Here is a 27,956-nt window from a genome sequence, read left to right as displayed (position 1 = left end):
AAAAAGTATAGGAATTCTTCCAGTAAAGAAAAATGTGAAGTAGCTTTATTCCAAGATCAAATAGATTTAACAAAAAGAAAATCTGGGAGTTTTTAATAGTACAGAGTCTGTCAAAGATAATAAACAGAGATTTCAATATGATATATATGAAAAATCCATATATGACGATATGACAAGCTTTACGAATACTGAGTCTGCTACTCACCCTAAAGTTGTCAGGAGAGCTTAAATATAGCTTTTCCCTAATGTCTTCTGGAGCACCAGCACAAAGCCTGTAAAAGATATGATAATTCCTCTCTTCTTTGCCTTGCACACAGATCCTAGATTTCTCCAGAAGGTAGTGTGACACAAATCCACCAACCACTGAGTTCTAGGAAGAAGAAATATTTTTCTGATTATCTGAATATTTGTAGCATTATTTAAGATTCAGGTTTTCAATTTTCTTTTGCCTGATCGTGACTCATTCAATAGAAACTGCTCTAAAGAAGATTAAAAGCTATCTATACTTAATACATATTATGTCTAGGGAAAAAAAAAATTGCCTTTACCATTACTTCTCTCCCCAGCTCATGTATTGTATATACATACACTCTTCTTAAAAAGAAAAGTCTTCTTCACCCCAAAAAGCAGAAATCCATAGCAGAACCTCAGGAGTTACAGTAAAGAGCATTGCTACAGCCATCCTTACACTTTTTGTATGACAGTGCTATTACAACCTTCTTTAGTTGCATTTCACTGAGACTCTTGTAAAATCAAAGGAAGGGTTAAAATTATAGAGTACATATTTGGACAACATCTTAGGCAAATTAATTATGACAACATTTTATTTTCAACACTTGCACTTCTTTATTGAGAAGGAATTCTGACACAGATTTTTGAGAGCTATTTGTTATCTGGCCTACGATAAAATTCCCTGTGCCTAGAGAAATCTTAATAGCAAGGAAATTCCTGAACTTAATGGCCATTACAGGAACTAAGAAGGATTAACTGAGTCACAAATTTGATTGCAGTTATGCAGTCATTCCCTTATTCAGGAGGTCTCAGTCTGTACTTATATGACTTTGAGAAACCAGACCTAAAAAGGTGACCACAAAGTGAGTTGTGATGCCTTGTTAAAAAGGGGCTCAAATAAACAGGCTGATCTTGCAGTGGAAAGCTGAAACAAGCTTTGAAGCAGTTTCTGAAGATACTCAGAGGGCTGTTTGCTTCAGCTGAACTAATTCAACTGAAACACCACATAAGTGTTGATGGGTAGATGGACAGACATGAATCCATCATCAGATCATTAATTCATCATTTTAAGTAAAAATTTTGATCCTTTCAATAACTTTATTAAGACGAACCAGACCAACAGATAAAGTCTCTCTCCCCACAAAGAAATTTGGTTATTTACTAGGTAAACTATTAACAAAAGCTCTGAAGTTAAATTACAAACCAAGTGATGAAAACTTAGGAAAAGACCGCAAGCTCAAGATCAGAAAAATGAGCTTAAGGTCTGCAGGAAAAGAAACAAATTCTTGCAGTTGGTTTGTCCTCAGTCAGAAGGATGAGGAAGTATGTATGTAATCTCCAGAGAACATCAACAGGAGTCTTCAACTTGGACATACTGACCAACCATATCGCCATCCTTAATTGTGGAATGTCTGTATACATGTATCACCCAAACAAACTACACCTGAACAAAGAAAATTTTTCTTAAGATGCACAGTTGAATAGTATTTCTATCTAAAAACCAACTCCTTTACTTCTGTCACACATAGGTTACTATGTAAGGTCCCAAAAATTCATACAAATACATTTAAAAAGTGTGAAGTCGAAATATATTTGTCTAATACTTGAGTTACACTTACTTGAGCATTAAAAGAATGGATGAATACCTAACGGCAAATAAGTTAGTCTTCATATGAGAAGACTCACATATACCATGAAGAGACCCATTTTTAATCTTTTGTTGGTGGAAGCTATTTTCCTACTGAGTTGCCACTGGCTTCCAGTAATGAGACAGTACAGTGTGGCTCTGGTTTTTCTTTCAAGGTGACACAATACAAATCGAATCTGTAAAGTAGGGCAGTGGCTATTTGCTGCAAGACTAGTAAGTCTCTTCAGCGTCCTGCCAGTCTAGGGTTTCCATTATATGGCAAAAAAGTCATCACTGGTTATCTGTAACAAAATTCCAATACCTTTTCATTGAAGTGAATCTCAACAAATTTCCCAAAACGACTGCTGTTGTTGTTGCGAACAGTCTTTGCATTTCCAAAAGCTTCTAATAGAGGATTTGCTGTTTAAAAATATTAATTTTTGTAGTGTTAAAATGCAATCAGGAAACTACAAAAAACAAATATAATTAATCAGGGAACTTATTTGGAAAAAGGTTTGAAAATCAAAGGAAAAATATTACGTATTAGGAATAATATATTTTGCAAATTATAGTGGATATATTGTGGTGGAACATAAAATTAAGTACTTAAGTCTCTTGTAACACTGCAATGTACTTGAATCAATACTGCAACAAATTCAGAGACATATACCAAAAGTTATTCAATGATGTTCTTCTGTAGGAAGTGGGTAAATAACGGATACATAAACTACATGAGACAGCACAGAATTTGACACTTCCCAATTATTTATTATTTATGAAATCGAAACTACCCACATATTCCATGGACAAAAATGCCACTTAAATGTCATGCATGCAATGTACTAGACTGATTTGGAAATTAATAAATATAGTATTAGAAAAGTGTGTTGATTTCAAAAACCACTTAACACTGTCCTTTCAAATTAGGTCAATTAAGTGACTGACTGATTTTGTTTTTTACTGGCTGCTGCTTTTTCAGCATGTTAAAGTCCATACAGAAAGAGTGACAGCAAACAATCTAATTCTCATATCCATATATGTATACACTCACACAAACATTGTGCACAGTTTAAGCAGTTTGAAACTGCTTATTAGTTATGAAACAGAAGGCCTCTGAAAGACTGCTTTTTATTAGCTTTGAAGATCAAAGAAAGATAGTTTACTAAATCACATGAACAATAAAACACTAAAAATATCTGCAAGATATTTTAAGGCTTCTAGCTAAAAATAAGCACTGGAAACTAAGTGAGCAGAAACTCAGATTTAAAACTTCACTGACAACCATTTAAATATTTGCTCCTAAAAAAATTAAAGAATGAAGGAATGACATCAATGCTTGGATAAAATATGGATGATAATGCATCATGTAATAGGACATGAGAACTAACTTATTTGTGGTTTGGCTGTATTTTCTTTTTTTTAACAATTAAATTTCTTAAAAATGCAAATCTGACTTCTTACAAGATCTTTGATAACTGTTCAAGCATTTTATGTAATACAAAGTTTTAAAGAAAGGATTATGAATAAAACCAAATTGCACAAAGTCTTTCAGCTAGGCTGAAGGTTCCTCTAGTAATAAATATGCCACAAGCATATTCATTAAAATCATGCCTAAAAACCATCAGAATTCATGCATCAGATGCTGTTCTAAATTAAAAAGCCCAAACCCTTTCAGGAATACCTACAAGTACCAATCAGTTTGCATCAGGTATTATCGAACCCTTTCCCACTTTCTGAGTTCCTTTAGCACACAGTGGACTTCACTAAGAAACTGGTTTAAGCAGACCTACAGCAACAAGAGATTTAAGACTGCAATACTTCTCTTGAATATATAGTTCAAATTTGAAAACAGGAAAATTTAAAGCTAAAGTAAATTATTTTTTTAAGAAAAAGATACAGAGTCAAGAAATTTCAAAATAAATTTATTCTAGGCTATAGAGGACTAAAACTGATGTATGAGGAATTATTAGGTTAGCTGAGGGTTGTTTGCTCTTCACATATTTCTATTTTCTCAAAAAGCTATTTTCTGTTCAACTAGGAACTACATGCAACATTAAAGAGGCTAAATGAGAAGGATCAAAAGTCTCTCTTAACCTTGTTTGGGAATCTCTTGTAAGGATAGATACAGTCAAAGTGCTGTTCTGAATTATATGACTTCTAACAAAAAAATAATATAACAGAAATATTATCCAGAATCATAATTTAAAAGAACTTCCCTACATTATGTGACTTTAAGAACTTGGTAGTGAGGAGGGGGAATTATATTTTCCTGGTACTAACAGATAGTAAGGAAAAAACAATCTTGTCCTTGCAGATTTTATGCAGTTTAAAATTCCATTTTGGGTACCACCTTGAGTACATTTTGTGTGTACAGTTCAATTCAAACATGCACATAAACATTTTCTAGATAAATGACTGCATGATACTATAATAAATAAAAATGAAGTAAATCACAAATAAGAAAAGTTTCAAAACCTAGGATCAAGATCAACTACCTGTAAATTATGCTCTAGGAATCTGTTAGTATTTCTATGCTACTTTTATTCACTTGCTGGTGAGTCACATTTCTGAAAAAAATAATATTGGAACCTTTATTTAATTAAAGAAAACTTCAATACCTTCTACAATTCTATCATCAATATCTTGGCCACTGCCATAGGATTCTGTCAAATACCTGTAAAGTAAGACAAAAATATCAGTATCATTCATCTCATGTCAGGTTTCCTCACTTAAACAGGGTTTAACATGGCTGTGCACAAATACTAAATAGTTACTATAGGGAAAGCATTCTGATTTTAAGTTTCAAATACTTATGCACTTTGAAATAAACTTTATTTTAAACTTTAACTTTTCTTCTTTGTTAAAACAAAAATATTCTTTTGTTAAAACAAAAATGGTTTTGCACACTTCAAAGTTTTTTCAATACTCCAAGGCCTGCTAGAAATTTCTTTTCAACATGCATATGAAAATTACAATTTATGAGAAATATAATCAAACTACTACTGTATTATCTGTATTTATTAATAATCTTATTTAATACATAAGGTTTTGTGGCTATTTCCTGAATTTATGACTGTTGCTATACATACTGTTTCTGTATTCATAATTATCAGTGTTAATAAAAATCCACATGGAGATGGTGAGAACAAGAAATTAAAAGTATACAATTAAGGCAAGATTCAATTTAGCAATTGAAAAAAGAATTAGAAAATAAAACCACAATCTACTTGCTCCAAAGTTCCAGTCTTTTTAAATTTTTTTTTCCCTGCTCACAGGGCATGTTTTCTGCAAATTCACAGGTGAATCTGGACAAGTTAAAAACAGTTCTTGAAAATGGGGCTTTCCAAAAAACTTTGGAAGCACTAAAAGAGCTGTACTAGTACCTTTTACTTTCTAAACACTCAAAGGTAAACTCTTCCAGCTTTTAAAAGTCAGTTATGTTTTGTACATGGACTCTGTAGTGGAGGGTGGTGAGGAGAAGCAGCAGCAATGATATTCGCCTGTTGTGTAATGCGCTCTTCCTTTGCTGAGAAGTAAAAGAATTATCTCCTTTAAGAGTATCTCTTGTGAGATATTCTTCCAGTGCCTGCTGTCTTTTTCTGTTACTCTTGTCAGGAATAGAGTCAAATGTCCCTTGTAAAAAATCATTACCAGCACCTTAGAGTAATTCTTACAGCTATCTATGAAAGGTTGCACAGGGGCAGCACAGAGCAGCATGAAGGACGGACAGGCAGTTGTGATGAGTCTTCATGGGATGTGGAAAATAATACTGTACTGTAGAGAAATACTAGAAAATACATGATTTTAGGGAAAAGGGAATTAAATATTTGTAGAGGGAAGCAAGTCCAAGGTGGGGCAAGAGACCATATTTACACTGCCCACACTGTGCTTCCCTGCATCATCAGGCCAACTATAGCATAGGTGTATTTAAAGGAGCAGTTCTTTCTAGTTAGAGTGTTCCAGAGTGATAAAAAGCTGTTAAAAGATAATGCAGATATGGAAGCAAGGCTGATCTATATCAGCAATATGGCTTCCATGTAATTTAATATCCTTGATTTAGTATTGGTCACACATTAACATTAATAAATAAATAAATCCCACTATTCAGTCTTATTCAGTAAACTAGGCTAAAATATATTAAAGTTAAAAAGATACTCAAGCAAACAAACAAAAAAAAAACCCTTAGGGAGAACACAGAAATACACATTTATGGCAAAAACAACAGTGTCTTGCAATATACAGTTAAAATGTCTAATTATGGTTTTTTATCAACCACAATACCAGATGTGCAATACCAAAATGACTGTATCATAAACCATAATAACTACATGATATCACTGCAACTGAGGTAAAGTTTCTGTGAGTATGTAGCTATTTCTGCGCATTATCATGTCAGCATTTAACTCAATTTCTTGTAATAAAGTACACGTAGAAGCTAATACATGTCTTACTGAATTGTATGTTAAACCCACTGTGACCCTAGTTTGCTCTGCCTCCGTGTCAACCAAATGCACAAACACAAGAGATTCACGTACTGACTTTGGTGCAAACATACAAACCTCAAAACAAATTTAGTGTTTTCTGTCTTGCCAGCTCCTGATTCTCCAGACACTATGATGGATTGACTCATCTTAAGCACTTTCATGTCACGGAATGCTTTATCAGCTTAAAAAGAAAAATATGGTTAACATGACAAAAATTAATACTCAGCAAAATTGCAAGGATAAAGTTAAGCTACAATGTAGAAAATTAAAATGTAACATTTTCAGGAACAGAAACTAAATCTTAACAATTCAACATATAGCAGTTTATTAAATTCTGTTTCCCTTTCATTTATACTACAGTTTTAATTCTTCCAACACTGACATGTAAGAACTTAAAGTCTTGAAAGCAAAGGCCTACTCAACTATATCCAGAAAAAAACAAAAGAAAATCAACCATCGAGAGCTAAATCTTTTTAATTAAATGTATTTACTAAATAGTAATCAGTGTTCATTTTATATATTTTCAAAATGGAAACTTTCAGTTGTACTTTGCAACAAGTAACATATAAGGAAACTTGGAAAAAAATCACTCTTTTATGCAACAGGTACTCAAACGCCCCCAAATTTTTGATTCAGTGAGAAGGCTCTTAACATGCCAAAAATTGATTATAGTTTCCACTTATTGTTTATTTTCAAAAGTGACTGAAATCAGATTTAAGCCATAAAAAAGATTTCCATGTACTTTTTGTCTGTAACACGAGCATATAAAAGGAAACATTGTATATACTCTGGCAACATAATTTAAGGCAAAGAAAATTACTACACTAAAAGACAGTGTCTATCATTATTACACCTTTTTCACTTATAAAATTTGAATTTTTTATTTCTTTTTTTGTTTGATTTTTTATGGTTGCAAATTATATTTAAACTGCTTAGACTTAAAACATTGGAAGTGCAGAATAATCCTAACAGAGTTGTCACAGTTGTTCATTATCAAGTTCTTCAAAAAGAAGATTTGCAATTTTAGCCATTAGTGGTTTTATAATAGTTCAAAATAAATAAATTACTGCTACAGGTGGCAACTCTGAAGTATTCAATCTTTGTTTTTTAAGAGACAAATAGAGGCTCAATACATACCAATTGCAAAAACATGTGGTGGCAATGTTCCCAGTGATCTACCCTGGTACTTTTTAATAGTATCTGAAGAATAAAACTTGGGTATATCAAAGTATGGATTCACTGCAATAAGAATGTTGGCTACATAGGTCTGTGAAGAAAACAATGAAGAGCAAATTACTAGGCAGTATCCAAGCAAGTGGTTAACAGCAATTGCCTATTACTCTTGCAGACTATAAGCCTCCATGTAACAATTGCATTTATGATTCTCTCCAGCTAATGCAAACACAAGATATATATTTTTACAGTTCCTTTAATTATCTTCTCAGCATTTCTATGAAATTATCCTGGGAAAATTTCCTAACCATCAAGCTGTGGAGTATGTCCTGAATCTGACCTTTCTCCCAATCTCCTTTTAAATATTTCCCATTGTCTGCATTCCTGAATCAAGGACGGGCGCCAAAACCTCCTGCTCAAAAGCGAATAAAGTAAGCTCATGGATAGCATAACACACTGTCCTCCAGTGAGGAGGATAGCTTTTCAATATCTAATGGAAGCAACTCAGCAGGAAGGACTGACAAGATCCTGCTTGGGAATGCATTCAAGCCAGGCAATAAAAGCATTCAGCCAAGAGAAAATTAGCTATAGCTGCTTCCACAGAGAGAAATACAGAATGCAAATGTTCTCTCATAGAGAAGGAACTTGAGAAGAATCTCAGACAAAGGCTGCTTTTTACCTTTCCACAGGACAAGGAAGACTGAAGAGAGGGGATTTTTTTAATGTTTCTGAAAGGAGCTTTTATAGTTTACTTATAATTGCCAGGTTACATACATGGAAGAAGAGGGGTCAAAATCAAATTAAAAATCAAATTTGCAGGAAAAGATCTGTAGAAAATGAGGTAAACCTTCACCTTGAATAACTTATTTGCTTTGTTGTTACTGAGAATGTCCCTAGAAAACTGAAATTTCAAAACTATTGTGTGATACATTAATAGAAGACTGGTTCACACAATATATGATGTTTCTTAAATAGTTCTATTTTCAGCACTTATTTCACCAAAGGAAAACTTTTCTTCAAGAGTTGCAAGTACTAATATTAATTTTCCTTTTAATAACAAGATAAATATTGTTAACCAGGATTTTTAAAAAGGCATAAAACTGTTTACAGGGGAAATGCAGCTAAATTATAAACTGAAAAAAAAAAGATTTTTTTTTCTCCTCAGAAAATACATGTGTTCTGGACAACATATTAATATCACTTGTTTACACTGAATAAAGCTTTTATGAATAAAAATACTGTCCTAACCCATGATCATATTGACCCCCATTGAATAATGACCCCCAGTTCATATTCAGAATTTTACTTCCTTAGGGGGTTTTATTGTTTGGTTGGGTTTCTTTAAGGATTTTATTTCCAGAGCAGCATTCAAATGGCCATTTTTATTTATTTATTTTAAAGCTGGTGCTTGATCTTGAGCCATAAAAAATTTAAAGCTATGTAAATTAACTGCAATAGAAGTAAACAATTATACTTTCTTTTTACATTTATATAAAAGAGTTTAGCTAAATTAATTTTATAATATATGCTAAAAGAAAATATGTGGAACTGTTTTGTATTATCCTTAGCCAGCTTTCTATTAGGAAAAAAAAAAAGAAAGAAAGAAAACTCTTATCTTCTGTTTCACAGCTGTCAGTATCTGGGCAGATGGCAAGGACAAAATGTAATTTAGTCAGAATTCATTAAGTACAATTAGGCAATTTGATAGCAATATAAAAGATTAAGATGGACATCTGAGCTAGGAGGTGTCAAAGACGGCACCTGTTTGCTTCGTTCAAAAATAATGAAGAAAGAAAACCATCTTTGTTAACACTGAAATAAGTTACCTGGAGAAACAGTTGTGATAAAAGCTGTGCTATGGCAGCACACGAACAGTCATGTAGAGAAAAACCTATTGCTCTGCCTGCTAAAAATCAGATGGGTTTCCATTCTAAAAGTATAATGTAAGAAAAAAAATGGCCAAAAAAGGCTACAACCTCAATCTTTCCATGTTAGCAGTTCTGTTATAGCAGAAAAAAACAGAAGTGGAAATACTTGGTGAATTTTTGAAAGGACATCTCTATTAGACTGGTTGTCATGACACACACTTACGTAAATTCTGTCCTTACTGTACCGAACTTTGATATTGTGAAGGAGAGTGGCTTCATTTAAATACATCAGGGAACCTGCAAGTAAAAAACAATCACATACCATTAAGAGCTCAGGACTACCTTCAAGTACAGACAAAAAACTAAATCTTGAATTAAGGAGAATTTTCTTCCCCTCTCTTTGTTTACAGTTTAATTCTATAATTTCTTCACACTGTCTTGAGACAGAAGTACTGACTCTATATACATTTTAAAAACCACAGACTTGCTGTTAACTGTACAACTGGAGTTACAGAAAGCTGCTGAACAAAGATTGCAGGAGCCTCAAATACAGGCTCTGCTCAGCGCCAACTCCTTTAACCAGCCTGTCAGTCAAACACGGTGCATCTGCCTTCACACCGACCTCTAAGCACAGAAACTGCTGCCTACCAAAATCCCTGCCAATGACTATTTCCTTCCTTCCAGTTCCCCTCTCCAATCTCAGCCCCCGTGTCCCCAGGGTAATGCTACCCAGCTGACATTTGGAGTAACAGCTGGCTTCTGGTGATTTTTGAATTGATGAATAGAAACACCTAATCTGAATTGGGAGGCAACAACAGCAGTATCACAATACCAGGCACTACCCTTCCCTGCTTCAATTCTGAATTTTGTGAGTACTAGGCCTCCTCATTGAAACTGTTAGGGGAAAAAAATGCTAACACACCAATTTTTCTCCTTTGTTCTTTAACATAAAACACCTAACCCTGAGATTAGCTCAGTTGGTTATGGGCTAATCTTCATTTAAGAGCTGGACTCAATGATCATTGTGGGTCCTTTCCCGATCAGAACATTCTGATGTGATTCTGTAACTGCTGAAATGTTACAGGGTGGTCGCACCCACAGAAAGCTTCAGACTGTACAGGTTCACATTCTGGCAAAGCTGGTCCTTGTTTTCAGCTACAAAGCACTGGAAAGTGTCAGCAACGTTAATTACAGAGGCAATTTCCAGTTCCCACTATAGCACTGTTAAAAATATTATCCCTAAACCAAATGAGGGCACTACTCATTACACAGCCTCCATTTTCAAACATGCTCAATCCTTTTTATCTCACTGCTTCAAACCAAATGTACAACACTCTTTTGTGTAGAGACATCTGACAGACTGCCACGCTAATAAACCTTACTGTAATACAGTATAAAAACTTGTATACATCCAACTACTGTGGATGGAGTAAGCACTGTACCATTAATGTCTTTTCTTTTTAAGAAAAGACTGGACATGGCGCTTAATGCCTCAGTCAACCTGACACAGTGGTGTTAGGTCAGAGGTTGGATTCAGTGATCTCAGAGGTCTTTTCCAACCTAATTGGTTCTGTGATTCTGTAATAGTAACCACTACCTTGCACCTCACACAAGGGTCACATACAGACCTCTCATCTATAATGACCAGCAAAGTTGTTTTATGTTAAACTGACACCCCTTCTCAAGGGCTGAAGCAGCAAAAAAGTATTCTAACTTATTTATACAAATGTGCAAAAAGGGCTGCCAGTTTGTATGACCTAAAGTGAACCTGCCCTGCCCAGCCACCTTGCCCTACAAGGATACCTGGAGTTTGGTAAGCAGCTCTTAACATCTCTTCCAGGACTCCTCCTGCTGAAACAAAATATACTGGCAAAAGAAAAATGGGGGTTTCTCAAAAACATCTGATTTTTTTTGCATCTTTTACCCTTCCTCCTGCAGTGGACTGAGTAATGGAGGTGGCTCTGTCCCCTACTTATTAGACTTGCCTGAAGCAAAGTCAGGTTTGCCAGCAAATTGCAGGTTCCCTTTGGCTCTGCTGAATAACAGCCCTTCCCTCCATTACATGACTAAATACAGCTTTGTTTCAAATATCTGGAATCCTTCATACTTCTCAAAGGACCTCATAGCTTCTGGTTTGTTCAGAAGAAACCACCTTCCTCCACAAAATCCCTTGTACTCATACTCCTGTGCTGGCAGAGGCACACAAGACACATTTTAGCTTTACCCTAGGTAAACTCTCCCTTTGGATCATAACAACTTTGAAATCATGGCTGTGCACAATTCCTTCGTGAAACAGTAGGCTGGCCCCCATCCCCACAGTTCCTCCTCTGCCACCATAGCAGACAGGCATTCCCTCACAACCCCACAGTCACTGGGAGCTGCAGCAGCCGAGCACAGACACCTGGTGCTGCACAGCAGGACTCGTCCTCTCCTCCCCAGGCATTCTCGGTTCACATGGCTGAGAAAATGGCACTGGGACCACAAATTGAAGGTCTGCTTTCCCCTCTTTTATTGGGGTCATCCTAAGAGAAAGAGACATGGAAAGGAAATGGTCCAGAAACAGAAACTTCTGTTTGATCTAATAAAAGCTGAAGTATCCTTCTGTCTCTCTATTTGTCTGAGAGGGGATAGAGTGGTAAAAAATTAGCAAACTTGAAGTCATTTGGATCCTCAGTATTGAGATCAGAAACTGTTACATATTAATTATCTATCAACACCCTTGACCATATCTTTGTAGGAACCTCTCTGAGTTTGCAGTATTTTAAAGGAAGCAGTTAATCATCAACTTTTAATTTGGTTGCTTATCTAAAAGGCAAAGGACCCCAGATTTCATTGTGTCCCCAGTGCCCTCATTGCAATTAAAGCAGCTACACCTGCAGACTCAGTGTGCAATGGGAGCTTGCTCCCCAAGGGAATGCCACCACCTCAAGACATGCAAACTAAGGCTTATATCAGCAAATTCAAAATGCATCTTCTTTATAATAAATCCTTTAGAAGAGGCATCCATATCCAAAGGCAAAGGAAGTCACCAGAGAGAGTGAGAATTCAGAATATTCATATGGTTCATGTCTAAATATAACCAGTGTATATATGTGCATTTAGTTGTCCATATATTAGACGCACACAAAGTTCACATAAGTTAAGTGAGGCACTAAAAACTAGGAAATGTCAATGCCAAATTTACTCACAGTGGCTCTCCTGCCCATACCACGAAGCAGGGTTTCTATTGAAAACTATTTTATGAAGTAATTGCAAGGCTCTGCATCTGTAGAACTGGTTTTTTTTTTAAGTCTTACCCAATACCATGTCTTTATACTCACCTTTCAGGATTTTTTAGAACAGTTTAATAAGCACTCAGTATAGTTGTTTTTTTTTTCTTGAAAATCAATGATACTGAACACAAACACTCTGACAGAGAAGGAAATTGAATTTGGAGTTCAGACATCCTGCAAATGAGCTGCAACTTGTGAGCAGCAATTTAGAATATGTTAGGAAAGTTAAAATAATGTTTGATACAGAAAGGATTGTTGAACAAAGTATTTTTATCTTCTCATGAAGCCAAAGAAGATATTTTCTTTGACTAACTTAGTTGAATAGTATTCTGTTGGAATTTTAAGTTATTTCCCTAATCTCATTCTATATTTCAATTCCCTGACACAGAGGTGTCAGGACATCTCAGTATAATCACTGGGACAGATGCACAGATTAAGTGCATTTCCCTAACAATCACCATGTACAGAGAATACAGATAACAGCTTTGAAAAGTTTGAACCCACATCCTTTTTGTAAAAATATAAACAGCTGGAAGCAAGGCTACTAGCTTGGTTCTAATGACACTGCATCATCTAAGTCAGAGTGTAAGACTCAAATCTTATCTTTTTGTTTCTTATGGAGAAAGTGTAACAGCTGCATTTCCTGTCACGGCATGTAAATACTAAACTCTATTCCAGGACAGGAATTGAGGTTACATCACCTAGACCAGACCCCTAGCCTCTATTTTAAACTAAGAACAATAGAATGTATTTTTGCCTACTATTTACCAAGTCTTCAGTATTTTCACCAAGCAGCAAACACTATAGGAAATGTTGAAAAGATTGCCGATTGCCTTCATCAGTATTCAAGAGAGGAGAGGCTCTGTGATTTGCCCATAGTGTGCAGCAACAGCAAAACATTTAACAGTTGGCTAAAAGCTGATCACAGCACTCTCTCAGCTTTCTCAGTATTCTCTCCCCAGATTTGACAACTGTTTCCATCCACCCAACTATAAAACATATAATAAAATAAAAGCCCTGCAGATCAACAGTGACATTTATTACACAAGCTCATCTCAAAGCTCCTTCTCCACCAGCACTCCTATATCCAATTCAAGTCTATCCAAATTCAGTGGTCTTGATAGGTCCAGATTTCCATCCCCAGTTTTGGGAGGGTAATCTTAAAACTTATTTTCCATTATCTCTACTTCCACAGGAATGCTATCTGAGAAATTTCTTACAAGCAGGAAAATGCCATACAAATATGGGTGCAGATAAAGACACCGAGTCTCTTGCCACACTACAAAAAGTACAGTTGCACCCCTAATGCTGAATGGAGCATTTCTCAAGTCAAGCAACAGTTCTATATGGGAATTATGTAACTATCCATTCCTCTAAATTGTTCAAATGAAAACTAAAACCCACAATAAATTATATTTAAAATGGGCTTCCTTTAATAAATTTAAAGGACTAGCAAAGGTCATACATACATTCAAACAAAGATGACAAGGAAGAAAGAGGAAGCTTGTAAGGAAACAATATTCATTTCATTGCAGATATTTTTTCAAATGCATAATTTATTTTTAAATTCATAACTTACAGTTATCTTCCACATCCTTTTTGCTATCCTCCTCTGCAGGAAACACTTGATTGATAGCAGCCTGGAAAGTCTGTTAGATAAGAAACATTAACATTGTCAGAATTACATAAAATAGAAATATGGTTCAAAGGCATCTCATGCAGTCATACAAGTGAGTGCACTGTAATTGTGCATGATTTCAAATGAAGTCACTCACTTTATACTTCAGAATTGGAAATTTTACTGAGTTACTCAATGCAGACAAAAAGCTACTGCATTTATATTACTACACTACATTATAAAAATGAATTCACTGTAATATATATTTTAGTGCAATAATATTTGATTATCAGGTGAAAAATTGCATGTCATACTGTTCAACACAAAAAATTAGACTAAAAAAGTAATGCAAAGGTAACAGCATTATAAATTACATACAATTTCCTCCATTTTGCAAGGAAGAAAGAATAAAATGCAAATCATTAGTTCAGTCAGAGGACTGTGATGTCATTATGATAAGCTGTTTTAAAATATTCCTACTTAAAATATTAATGTGCAATAAATAACATCCTCTGTATCACCAATACTGTAGCTTTGGTTATTGTTTTGGGTTTTTTTTTTCTTCAATAAATCAATACTAAAGTAAAACAAGACCTTCCTTCAACCCTTGTATTCTAGTTATACAAAACGACCATTTATCAAGTGTTCACATCCAACTGGAAAAATTCATAACAAAAGCATCTTTGTTTCTTTTTTCATCTCCAGAAATCATAATTTATACTGCTGTAAAAAGGAAGGAAAAACATCCAAGCACACATGCCTTACAGCATATGCACAAAAATACCTATTGTACAAAGGAGATTTTTAATTATATTTTTTTGTTTACTATAGTAACAGCTTGTTTGAGCTAGCGATGAATGAACAAAACCCCTGTTGTACCAATTAAACATGACAGCCACCATGCCACTGAAGGCACAGGCTCCTTTTCTCCGTGGAAATGGAGACAAGAAGTCTAGTCTAATATTTGAAAAGGCAACCAACTGGATCTAAAGAATGAACTTAATAAACAAACATGTTTGCTTGTTTAACATTGTACTCAGCAAGGTAGTCCCACGAGAAACATCTCACAGGGAAATTTAGGAGAAAGACAGCACTTTGTTTCATATTTGCTTAAGCACAACAGTATGAGAGGTCCTGGGGCTTACACCATCATTAACAGCCACAAATTCCAACTCTTTTTGAAGTGGGAAGAATTAAAAATGTCTCAGAGCAAAACTAATTGCTGCCAGACAGAAAGCGTTAAATCTACAATATCCCTTCTCCACCAAGTTATCCTAAAGTATGCAATTTGTAGCCATAATAAAATATATTTTGTTCTCCCCTTATCAGGATCTAATGCAAAAAAATATGTACAAGATGTTTTCCTAAGGCAAACAAAGCTGCTCGATGATGTTGTAACATCTGAACATCCATCACAGCAACTTCCTCCAAAATATCCTTTATCAGAATTTGTGAGGGCCATGGAAGCCTTCAATGTCTTTACCTACCTGAGAAAGATGTCTGCTGCTATTCAGAGTTTTAGCAGGGCAGAGATTCACCACACCCTTCCCTCCCTCTCACAGTATTACCGTAACTACATATTATCATTATAATTTTCTCTACAAGTTTGTCAACAGTAAAGGTAAATCTTTTTTGGTAAAGATGTACACTTCCCTACATGATCAGTTCTCTGCGCATGAAACAGTGGGAAAGTTTAAAAATAATATGACCAGCTTCACAAAAATGTAACTTCACTTCTTGTTCTTGTCTGCTGACGTGTAAACCTATTAACCACTAACAAAGATGGAGAGAATGAACACAATTCCCAGCTATTCTGTGAGACTCTTCATAAACTTCTGATACTTTAACATTTCTGGAGCTAAAGTCAGCCATGCTAGAACTATCCCAGAAGAGGAATGGCTTTTTTAATGTCCTCACCTCTAAGTCTTCTGAGTCAAGACATATTTAAAGGGGAAAAAAAAAAAACCCAAAAGATAATTCAGAGAATTCATGATGTCTTATCTCCTGTCTAAAAATTCATGTTTTTCTGTTGGGCTTTTTTAGATAAGAACATAGGTATAGTTTCAATTATGTCAAAAGAAAACTTCACTGCTGTACATCACATTTGGAATATTTTATGTAAAGTAAGGTATTAGCCACATAGATCAGTATGATAGCCAGGTGTGCACAGCTCCAAGTAAAATCTAGTATTTTAAACAGAAAATGAGCCAATAATGTAATCTATCAATAAGAAAATATCCAAATAATTTTTTTACTATATTGTCCCGGTTTTAAATTTTTTAAACAATTATTGTAAGGAAAAATCCTTCAGATACTTGAGGAAAGACTTTTCCATTAATCATAACTTAGGACAAGTTTGTTCTAAGGGAGTGGAGAGTGTATTAATCTTATGAGACAATAAAGTGGTCTTAGGAAGCAAAACAAGGTTTAGGGCATTCTGAAGGGGGGTTTTGTCATCTTTGTAATGAAGCAACCCTTGAAATCCAATGGCAATCTTAACTATTCTCCCAGAAACTAGATGAGTGAAAAAAGATATCTTTCCATTCAAACAGGATCTTCTTTCTACCATGTAATCCAATACGTGTAACCATTCCTTCCTTTATACCTTCCAGATACAGACAGGAGACATCCCTACTCTCAGCTGTATTTCACAAACCAACCTACAGAAGTACAAACCGTGTGTAAGACAGACAAGAGCATGTCTCACTCGAGCAAGCAAGTTGCACTCACTGTTTAAAAAAAAATAAAAAAAAACCCAAAAAAACAGAAAAAAAAACAAACAAAAAAAAAAAACAAAACCACCTTAGCTTGAAGCACTGAACTTTGAACATTCTGATCCTTACTTTCAAAATACATTTATTCCTTTATACTCAGCTGGGAAAAATACTTTTCTGGTTATTCACAGCATACCAGAGCAGGTGGCCCATAAAGCCTTCCATGGCCCCTCAGAAGTAGCACAGAGTCATAAGGTGTCTCTCAGTTGATGGCAGGAGGGGTGTCAGTGAGTGCCTGCAGTGCCTCACACCTTCCCGATGACTGCCAGAAACTCATGACTGCTGATGCTCTAAGTGCCTGCCCCCTACTCCTCAGTGCCCCATGGTGCCCAGAATGGCATTTCAATATGCAAGCCCTTCCAGTGCATCTCTTCCTAATCAGTTTCTTTACGTTTGCTACCTCCAGGAAAAGAGTAAATTTGGCAATTTCACTGCCTGCTCCTTGCTTTAGCCTCAAAGAACAAAAAGATACACGCAACAGGATCCAAGATTATGAATCCCAGTAAAGAACACTTTAAGGAGAAATGAAAGCGCAATACTAGTTGAGTTTAACAGCTGATTCTCTCTTTACCTGCCTCCTTCCTTGTATCACCAGCATGTGTCTGCTAGTGGGCCATGAGCCAGGACTGCCAGCTCTGGTACAGCCAATCTAGTTTAGAGCCCATTCTCAGGGTAGGACTCCAGTTCTAGGTGCAACCATGCTCATTAGCAAAGCATTCTCCAGTTTCTCTGGCTTTTTTTCCCTGGCATTTATTTTCCAGTCCCGGCATTTATAACCCCTGCAAGTCAATGATCTACTTTTTGGTAAGAGGTTCCCATCATGTAACACATGCATCCCCTGTTCCAGTAGAACGTTCCTGTGGCTGGCCGTACTGTTCCTTGTGCAGGGCAGGCTGGGTGACTCAGATCTCCACCTCCCTTGGACACACAGTTCTGCACAGAACTGTAAACACTTGGGGATGGGCTGTGCTGCCCAAAACTGCTGCCGCTGCTGGGGTTTAAGTGAATTGGTGTGTTGGACCTCCACAGAGCCTGGACTGGGTAACTTGGTTTAATAATGTGAAGCAACCTGCCACCACAATGGTTTCAGTTCCTCTGCCGCCCTTCCACTGCTTGCTGCCATCCTGAAAACTTTCCACTTCTCCCAGTTGGATCTGTTCTCTGACCTCATTTGGGGTGTCACGCACAGCTCGGCAGGTGGAGCTGGGATGGTGCCACTCTGTAGTGCCAGATCTGGCCACGGATGGGGATGGGAGGGAGGGGTTTAAGGCAGGGTGAAACTGCTGCCTTGCAGCATATACTGCAGTTATTGACAAGAGTGTCATAAAAAGCAGTAATCAAACACATGCATACATGTTTCCTGTTCAGACTGTGGCCTCTGGTAAGCTACCAGTGCCTACACAGAATACATATGACATGGTAATGACCCAGATTAAAAAATAATAATAAGTTACACTGCCCGGATATGTTTACAAGATCAGGTTACTCCTCTCCTCCCTGTAATTATCATGGGCAACTCCAGAGCTGCTGGATCAGGCATTCTTGCTGAGGAGTGCTTCTAAACTACCATTTTAAGAAAACAAAGTGATAATGAGTATTAATGCTGACTACTTTAAATGAATGGTCTAAGCGCACAAGGACAGCGTCATCTTAAAAAGTCAAAAAGCAATGAGAAATGTTTCTCTAAAAAGAAATCAATAACACCTTGAAAAGACCGAGAAGGTAACCAAGAAAACTTTTTACTCCATCTTTATTAATATATGGTTAATTAATTAAGTTTGATAGTTTAAAATATAGGACCATAATCTCTATAGCATTTAAACTGTGAAGGTTTTGTTCCCTTAGATAAATGAACATTAGGCTTTTAATTGATCTGCTTAATTCAAAACAGCCAACAGCAGAATAAAAAACTTCCTGGACAAAAGAGATTTGTTTGTTGTTGAGAAAACCACGAAACAAACTATTTGTATTTATGGATCATGTTTTAGTTTTTCTGTTGGTTTTTTAAAATTATTTATGGTCCCTGAAAGGAGCACATTAGAAATAAATAGTGACTCAGAAATATCATTATTATTGTTTCTGTTTCAGTGTAAAGGCTTTTGCTTTTTATGGCATCAGGACCATTGGGGAATATAAACAGAAACAGTGGTAGGGTTGAAATTTATTTAAGTCATTTTAATATTAGCTATAGATTTGGAATATTTAGTCTCCTTGTATGAATAATCTTTCTCCTCCTCAATCTGACAAATGAATACTACTACTATTACTATTAAACCTATACACTATCTCTCTTACTCAAAAATCAGATGCTATACTTGCTTTGTATTTCTAAGGAAAGCAAAATCAACTTCCTCTCCAAGATGCACAAAAAGAAAGCCTATAAATATTCCCGCAAAAGGAAGGACTGCAGCATAACCTTTTGACCTGTGACAAGGCATTCTCTCCTACTGCTGACATTAAAAAAAAGAAGTTACAAAAGACGTCTTTTTTACATCCTTGAACATAAGAAAAAAACAAAAGTATTAGAAAGGGCACAAAAATATATTCAAAAACACTGAAATCACAACTTTTATGGCAGTGCTAATCTTATTCTAGCTAGTACAACCCAGGAATCTGACCATTTGAATTAGGATAATTGATAGCTACAAGGTGCTTCCTGTAAAAACTGACATTTAGTTACGACATACTGAGTCTGAAAGATGTCATGATAAATTAAGCCATTGAAATATACTAATTAGGATGAATTAGGTCTTCATTTTAAATGTTAAATTTATTTTGACTTTAATTTGATGTAGCAATTCCATAAGACCTTTTTTTGACATCATATTACTTGTCAAGGTACTTGAGTTAAGAGGATTCATCTCTCAGTCTTCATCAGTCTAATGGTATCTAATCTTAGCCAGGGTCCAGCACATCCCTTGTAGGACCCTTCCTATGCATGTAAGGAAAAAGAGAGAAGCTAATCTTAACAGCAGGCTCTTAATAAATGTCTAATTAAGAAAAATAAAGCATACAGTACTGAATCAAATGGCTACAGAGATGCAAACCTCCACTCTTTCATGAATGCATACTTAATGCACATGCAGATAACTGAGGAAGTATGCACTTCTCGCAAGTGTGAGGGGTCCATTGCAATACAAGCTAAAGCTGAACAAAGATCCTTAGCCAAACTTAGAACAGAAAGCTGATTTTCCATTCCTTCAGGCTGCATGCAGTTGAAAATAGTGGCAAAGACATGGCCTACAGGTAAGGTGGTTTCTTTGTGTGCTTTTTCTCTGTTCCTTTGTTTGCGACACACTTACCTTGCCTTTCTGATTCAAAGGTTCAATAGTTAAGTTGTCAGGGCCAATGTCCACAATCATCCCCATCTGAAACCCATCAGTTGGGTGTGGAGCCCAGACGGGCTTCCCGTCTTCCATTGTGGGATCTATCCAGTATTTCCTGCAAGAAAAAATAAAACTAAAATTAATCAAAACACTTTGTATACAAATTAAATAAACCAACAGGATTTAGACACAGGCTTTAGTTTATTATGTTTATTTCTTTTATTCAATATGAAAGGAGACAGCTGCTGCAGACTGAAGCCAGCTTTTCTCCAACTTGCAATGCTTCGCCTACAGAGGACACCCCTTGGACTTCAGCATGGAGAAGACTGAAGACCAGAATCATTTTTTGTGGGATCCACACACTGCTCCCTGAAGCTCTTTATCTAGATTCCCTAACTTGTGAACCAAGAAGGGAATCTGTCTCATTATCAAAGTAGAACTGCAAGACAGATTCAAAGCCAAGACTATACTAGGAGTGTGTATATACGCATATATGGATACACAAGCAAAGGCACACACATATATATGTATGTGCGTGCATATGACTAAGGGATACTTGTCTGTACTTGAACTGGTGTACAAATATTTACATTTTTGCAACAGCACACATTGAGGCATGTGAGCAGAAATCCAGTCTCTTGGCATTTGAGACAAATGAATGTGTTCACTCTTTTTGTGTGGCTGAGCATATGGCTTTCAAAGAACCCACAAATATATTTGGTCTCAATTGATTTATCATTCTGTAAGTCTTTTATGGGCTGACCCTCCTGACACTATTACAATATTAAAGGTCTTCCTCTTAAGGAACTTTCTTTTCTGTTAAAAAAGACATGAAAATTGTTTTGAAATAATTTTGATCTGCAAGTGAAAAAGATGCAAAGGCCAAGATATTCAAACCTTATGCTCCTCAAGTTATACAGCTAAATAAGCTCCCAATTAAAAGGGAGTACTTGATTGCATGCAATACTCATTGAGCTAACCAGGAAAATTGCCAAGGTTGGCACACTCTGAATGGCTAATGGTGCCATTTTAAATATGCTGAATTGGTCCCTTTTTTAGTGTTTTTTGGGGGGTTTTTGTGGTTTTTTTTTTTTTTTTTGTTTTGTTTTTTGGGGTTTTTTTTGGTGGTGTAGTTTTGGTTTCTTTTAAACCTACTTTATAGTCCTTACCTGAATAAGAGTCCACTCATCTTAAAAGCCTCACTTTTTCTTGCTGTTCCTTACTCCCCTTTAAAACTCATTCACATACCAAACTGACATGTTTTAATGATTCCAAAATTTGTAAAAAGTAATCTCGTACCACCAAGGTGTAACTTGCCTCTCTCAGCATGAAAGGAATGAGCCTGCCAAGCAGCAAAGGAAGCACTGGCAACAAACTCTAACAAAGTCTAGGGAAAGCCCGGGCAAGTGTCCCACATTTTTCTTTTCCCATAGTTGAAGGAAAAAGAAGATCCAGAATTTCTCACTAACAATGAAGGCTACCAATCCCTTTGCCATGAGCAGCAGCAAGGAAAAGCTGTACAACTACAAGCAGAAAAGGACATCCTTGCCCCTCAGAGAATCTGTCAGCACATGCTGCACATAACCTGCTTTTAACTGTCTCCAAGGACAGGTTAGAAAAGTTTGAAGGGAAGGAAAAAGCTAGCTGTGATCTCTTTGAGAATGCTGCTGGTCTTAGTTAACAACAAGCTGTCTTATTCCGTTGCAACTTTAATGTGAAATATTGATGAAAACTCATGATTTACTATTCTTCCATAAACAGAACATAGTAATTTCTTTTAACTACACAAAGTTATGCTCTAAAACCTCCAGTATCACATTTACTTCTGTTTACTTCCAGCCTTTCGCCACTGCCCATGAGCTCCACAAAACAGCATCTTCATCATGGTTGCCATCACTATACAATAAATCCTGTAAACAACATCTGTATTCACTCACAACTGGCTGTTGGCCATTTTTTCTTTATTTTATGATACTGAAAAAGGAATTTTTTTCCAGCCAGACCTGACCTCCAGATCCAACTGCCATCATGGTCATAGTTGCTAAACAGCTGAGTTTATTTCTGGATATAAACAAGCCTTCATTTCTTCACAAACCTATCATTTGCTTTTAAAATTCTAGTTCAAAATAGTAGTTAAACGATATGTCACACAACCACTAAAAACACAGCTGTCTTTTACACCCCAAGTAGCATGGTCAGGGCTCAGGACACAACCATGTTGCACAAGAAACAAACTCTAAAATTACTGACAGAACTTCAGCAAAAGTAGGAATTCAACCTCCCCAGTTCGCATCCAGATGCATCTGCTTTGTTCACTGACAGGGCTTTTTGCATTCTTACATATTCTTAAGGCAATTTCATACTTCATTAATAAATTATGGCAGAGGAGTGTCACAAGCTGAAAAAAAAAATCCTCTTGAAGGACAGAGCAGTGATTGAATTCAGCCACCACCAGGAAATGCAAGTTTAAGAAGAGTACCTGAGACTTTGCAAGCATCTAAGATGACCCTGGATGAAAGGAATCTAAATACAAGTGAGTCAGTTATTAATGGGACAATTAATTTTAATAAATACAGTCTTCTGGCTGAGTAGTGACATAAAACCAGTTGTAATATTCTGGGTTTAGCACCACTCCATCTCTGTCAGCTGGGACTCTGGCAGGGAGCACACTGAAACTGGATAGCAAAACCTACCAGGTATTACCTGCTCTATTATTTACATTCCCATCTGATGTATTGTGCCATTGCCTTGAGACAGATGCAGAAAGCCTATTCCTGAACAAGTTCTTGAATAGCCAGTTTACAGATCAGCATTTTACAGTGAACAGAAACTACCAGTTGGAACAAACTTTTTTCCCCAATACGCATCCATCTAAATCCAATCTACACGCAGTCCATCACACTGCTAGAAGAGCACACCATTTCTGAAAACAATGAAAGCAAAGAGACTCATGCCCAGGCTAAAAGTCTAAGGCAGCAAATTTGATAGCAACACCACGAAACACAAGGAGTAGCTTGAAAAATGCTTTCAAAAAAGGAGATGAAATAAGTTATCACCCAGGTTTGTATTTGTATATATGTACTCAACAAACATAAAGTGATTTTAAGTTGCTGTATCATTTTGGTCTCCACAATTATGACATCTCCAAACTGAAGAAGAGAATTCACAAATTATGCTTACAAGTGGGAAGCCAGCTGCCCTTTTCTCTTTCTACATAGAAAGACCTTGGGAGTACTGGCATTTTTCTCTGTGTTGAGTACAAGAGGGATAGTAATAAAATAAGCCTTTGCCTGAAGCTGGTAAACTTAATAGCTATTCCTTCAAATGTCAGATTTTATTTCTTCATAATTGGTATGCAGTAATAGACCTTTCCTTAATTATCAATAAGAGTACTTAACACATTCAGCACTGGCTAAACACTAGAACTAGTGTTCAAACAACTTGCAAGACAAATCACTGCTCAGATTCCAAGAAAAACACCCACCAATATTTCTGTAACTTTTTTTCTGCACTATTATTCCCCCTTTTGGAGAATGTTTAATGACTTTTTTTCCTCAAAAGAATTATCAACATAACACATTGAGTATAGAAAACAACTAAGAATTCCTCAGTTAAAAGTTAACACACTATCCTCCTCCCACTTATGTTTACCTAAGTAGTATTGATTTTAAAATAATGTAATACAACTACATTTGGGTGTTATAGACTATTTAAAAGGAAATCAAATGCTACTATCTGGTGAAAGAATTCTACAAAGGCAAAATATACTAATGCAATTTGAAACCTGTTGCCAGAGCCCAGAGGCAGGCATTTGCATGATCTGATCCTATTTACAATCCTATGAACAGTCTGCTATACCAAGGCACTATACTGATTGCTCAATTAGCTAATTAAAAAAAAAAAAGAAACATTAGACTTCATTAAACAACCAACAGTAACTCACTAAAATGGCTAAGTCCAAGGAAAATAAACTAATTAGAATAGGTATAGTAGTAAATTATCATTGTAAAACACAGGGTTTTTTAATATTAAAACCACCTTGCACTTATGTGTTTAAGAGCTGCTCAAAATTCTGCTGATTTCAGCAAGCACATGAGAATGGTCTGGGAAAGGTCCTCTAAACATACAGAAGAGACTAGACAGAGAAAAACATTCATACATGGTGGTACCTTTCTGTCAGAAAAATTACTTTTGTAACCCTAGTTTAGTGCTCAACTGAAACTTCTCCAAAGCAAAGCTCAGGCAGCATGCAGCACTCTACTGCAGGTGACACAGTATTTCAAATGAACTGCAGCTATAGTAGAGATCTATTTTTATTTGAGCTAATTACAATACAGTTATAGCTCCATTGTTTAACTGAGTATTAAACCAATACCATTTTTATTATTTACTTTTCCAATTCACTACAAAACTCTGCTCTAACACATTCTAGTTTATCCATGTCACACTGCAGCTTTTTCATACCTAAAATAACATCAGCAAAGTAGCTCTGTCAAGAAGGGACTTCTGCCAAACTGGAAAAGAAGAAACAGACTGCAGTATAGCACAGCACAGAAGTACCTTCAAAACCAACTTGCTTTTAAAATCTTAATGCCAACTTGTTAATTGTCACTACCTTTTGTAGATGTATGCATGTAAAACAAAGAGTAATCATTCCACATCTGAGAACTACTAGATAAAAATTACTTTTAAAGCTACCTGCTCTGATTTCTTGGGGCAACCTGAGCACAACAGCTGATTAAATTATTCTCATGGCATGCTAATTTTCTTCATCATGTATTTGCATGTATGAGCATGTTTTCAATACTGAGCAACCAGAAACTTATTTCTGTAGTATTTCCAGATGAACCACTCTTTTGTATTTATATTCACTTGTATTTAACATTCACATGGGAAATACCTTCTCTGCTATTGTGTTTACTATTCAATAAGAAAAGACAAGACAGTCTCTCGTGCTTTAAGGAAAGGACAAATCTTATTTTCTCTACATTAAACATGGCAATTCCCAATCAGTAAAGCACAACTGCAATACTCCATATCATTTCTGAAAACACCTTTGCCTGGAACATCCATGCTCCTGGAAGAACAAATTTTAAGGAGCAGAAGAAGGTGTGTGGTAGGGTCAGGATTAGCCAAACACCTGTATAACTTCCTCTAAGCCATCTCACCTTCCTGTGTGTTAATGTCTGCTTGAGCCATTTCACCCCAGCTACCCTCCTGGCCAAGCTCCCTGCCCTGAGTCTTCCCCTCCTGACCACCTTGAGAAGTACTGGTGCAGGGCAGGAGATGGTCGGAGTAAGAACATGTACTTGAAAAAAAAAAACATACTACTTTATCTGCAAATATTTAAATATTTAAATGGCTATTGCATCAAAATAAGCTGTTAAAAAGAAGGAATTAAATTAATGGTAGGAAATTTTCCCCACAGCAACTGAATTTCATGTATGTTACCATCCTGAAAATGAGGTGATACAGGCATTGCCCAAGAACCCTCAGTTTTGAAATATGTGTTTTATGCTTTTTCAAATGCATCATATTGAATCAGCACTTTTGTAGGTCTGTGCACCTTTCATATACCAAAAATGTAGCCCATTAAAAAAGCACCTATTGTAGGAAGCCTATCCAAAATAATCTGTACATCAACTGAATAGATTTCTGTAAGGCCGAGTGTCTTTCAGGTATTGTTTACTAAGTGCAAAATTCTCAGTATTGCTCAAGAAATAATAAACCTCACATGGACAAAGAAATATGCCATTGGAGGTTACAGTGAAGCTTCAAAAAAATCCAGAGGAAGGAGAGTTTAGGCAATTTTAACAAACATCAAAGCAAAATCAAAAGTATCTTAAGCCATCTTATAATATATAAAGAACATATAGGATGCATTCCTGCAGATCTAGCTGGAGTACTTAAAGCAGACCAGGTGAACTCTGGAATTAACTATCTCTATGGCAGTAGTCATGCTGTGTGACCACTGGCAGCAGTGCTTCAGAAATTAAAGCATAATTGCTTTAATCATATTCCATAAGCAGCCTCAACAAGGTCAAGTAACTTCAAACCCCTTCAGCTAGCACTTTAAGAGCGTATTTCTTTATATCCTCATGTGCCACTTTTTCCAAGTGCAAACATGAGAAAGAGCAAATACTTCTTGAAGGTTGAGGATGACTCTCTCTAAGCTAATGAACTCTAAATTCTCCTCCGGTTATGTCATTTTTCAGCCTACCCCACCCATTCATCTTCTACATCTCATACTCTCCTACTGTCAAATTAGAGTGCCCTGTTTCCCCACCTAGCATGTGCTGCTGCCAAGCTATTGCTCATCTTCAGGTGACCTAATACAAGAACTGATATGTTTATTCTCTTTTAAGTCTATGCACCCAACAGTCTCTCTTTGAGCTTTGTATACAAGCTAAAACAAAAGCAACCAATTGGCCTAAGTCTACCAAATACAAGGGACCTCACCTCCAGCAGAAAAAGTAGGAAATCTAATTATGCAAATGAAAAATAAAAACATTAAGAAAGCCCTTAATTTGATTCCCAAATACTTAAAAGGAACTGGATTACTTATCATCAATATTGGTTAGTTATCATAAAAATACCAATACTATATGGTCAGTGGCTCCCATAATCTGAACTGCAGGAGCTGCCCATTATGATAAGCAATCAGGATGCCAGAATTTTAATCCTCTGTAGACCATCATCAATGTTGGCTAAAGCACATCTCGGTGTAGCCAGCAGGGCCTTGTACCAGTTAAAGCAAGCAGATATTGCATTTTATACCACCTTTTGTCCAGCTGATTCAAAAAGAGGCTGAGGTAGACTGAATCCCAGTAATTTATTCTAACTCATATGAACAGAGATAAACTCAAAAAAAAAGTTCATACCCTCCAAATAAAAAAATCAGAGGAATATTCCTAGCCACCAATTTAAGGGGAGAAAACCCAAGCCAAACAGAAAAAAATAAACTACAAAACAAACCTCACTTTTGCGTGCTTTGGAATTTTTGTAAATTCACCAGCAATTCAAGAATTATGCACAACTTAAATATTTTTTCAGAAAAATACTTGAAGTAGAAAGCCTAGACTAACCAGTGACAATACCATCTATTTTGTATTTTTAGATGAGTGATGCTAAACCCTTGATATTCAAGCAGCCCTACAATTCCAGCAGAGAAAGTCAAGAGCTGAATCATAAGCCAGAGCCTATCAGTAACTTGATTCTTCATGTCTGCCTCCATGAGTAATTCACAAATACCCCAACAGCTCCTGAGGGTGACCAACATACCCTCTGACCTCTTCTCTGAACCCATGTCTTGACAAGTTTTGAACTTCAGTTATATAATCCTCTTGCTGAAGAATAATCAAATGAAACTAGGTAAATACAGAAATAAGAAACCAATCAACCTGCACTGAGTTTTATCAGTTTGATAAATACATATCCATAAATAACTGAACAGAGATACATTTGCCTGGTAAGTACAACAATAAAAAACCTTGCCAAACTTCTGCTACATATCAGTGTAGATGGGACTGATATTTTAGAAAACTAAAAATACATAGCCAGGAGCCAAGTCAAGTTAAATAAAC

The 27,956-nt window shown here is 36.1% G+C and overlaps 1 protein-coding gene across 7 annotated transcripts in view; it reads right to left on the bottom strand.

The window, feature by feature from the left end:
• Nucleotides 1-27,956, bottom strand: part of MYO6 (myosin VI) — a 100,829-nt gene that overhangs the window by 51,725 nt on the left and 21,148 nt on the right. For all 7 annotated transcript variants that reach the window (XR_012054935.1, XM_030267471.4, XM_030267476.4 and 4 more), the window contains 8 exons: nt 20,350-20,488; nt 14,235-14,304; nt 9,607-9,680; nt 7,480-7,609; nt 6,418-6,523; nt 4,477-4,532; nt 2,181-2,278; nt 206-370 (listed from right to left, as the gene is read on the bottom strand). Coding sequence is in view for 6 of the 7 variants with exons in the window: in XM_030267471.4 (XP_030123331.1) it covers nt 206-370; nt 2,181-2,278; nt 4,477-4,532; nt 6,418-6,523; nt 7,480-7,609; nt 9,607-9,680; nt 14,235-14,304; nt 20,350-20,466 (816 nt within the window). In the remaining variant the exon portion in view is untranslated. Of the gene's footprint in view, nt 1-205; nt 371-2,180; nt 2,279-4,476; nt 4,533-6,417; nt 6,524-7,479; nt 7,610-9,606; nt 9,681-14,234; nt 14,305-20,349; nt 20,489-27,956 lie in introns of those variants that run through there.

This window comes from Taeniopygia guttata, chromosome 3 (assembly GCF_048771995.1).
Source record: "Taeniopygia guttata chromosome 3, bTaeGut7.mat, whole genome shotgun sequence".
Lineage (NCBI taxonomy): Eukaryota > Metazoa > Chordata > Aves > Passeriformes > Estrildidae > Taeniopygia > Taeniopygia guttata.
Note: the sequence above shows the minus strand (reverse complement) of the source record. Positions and strands in the feature narration are given on the sequence as shown.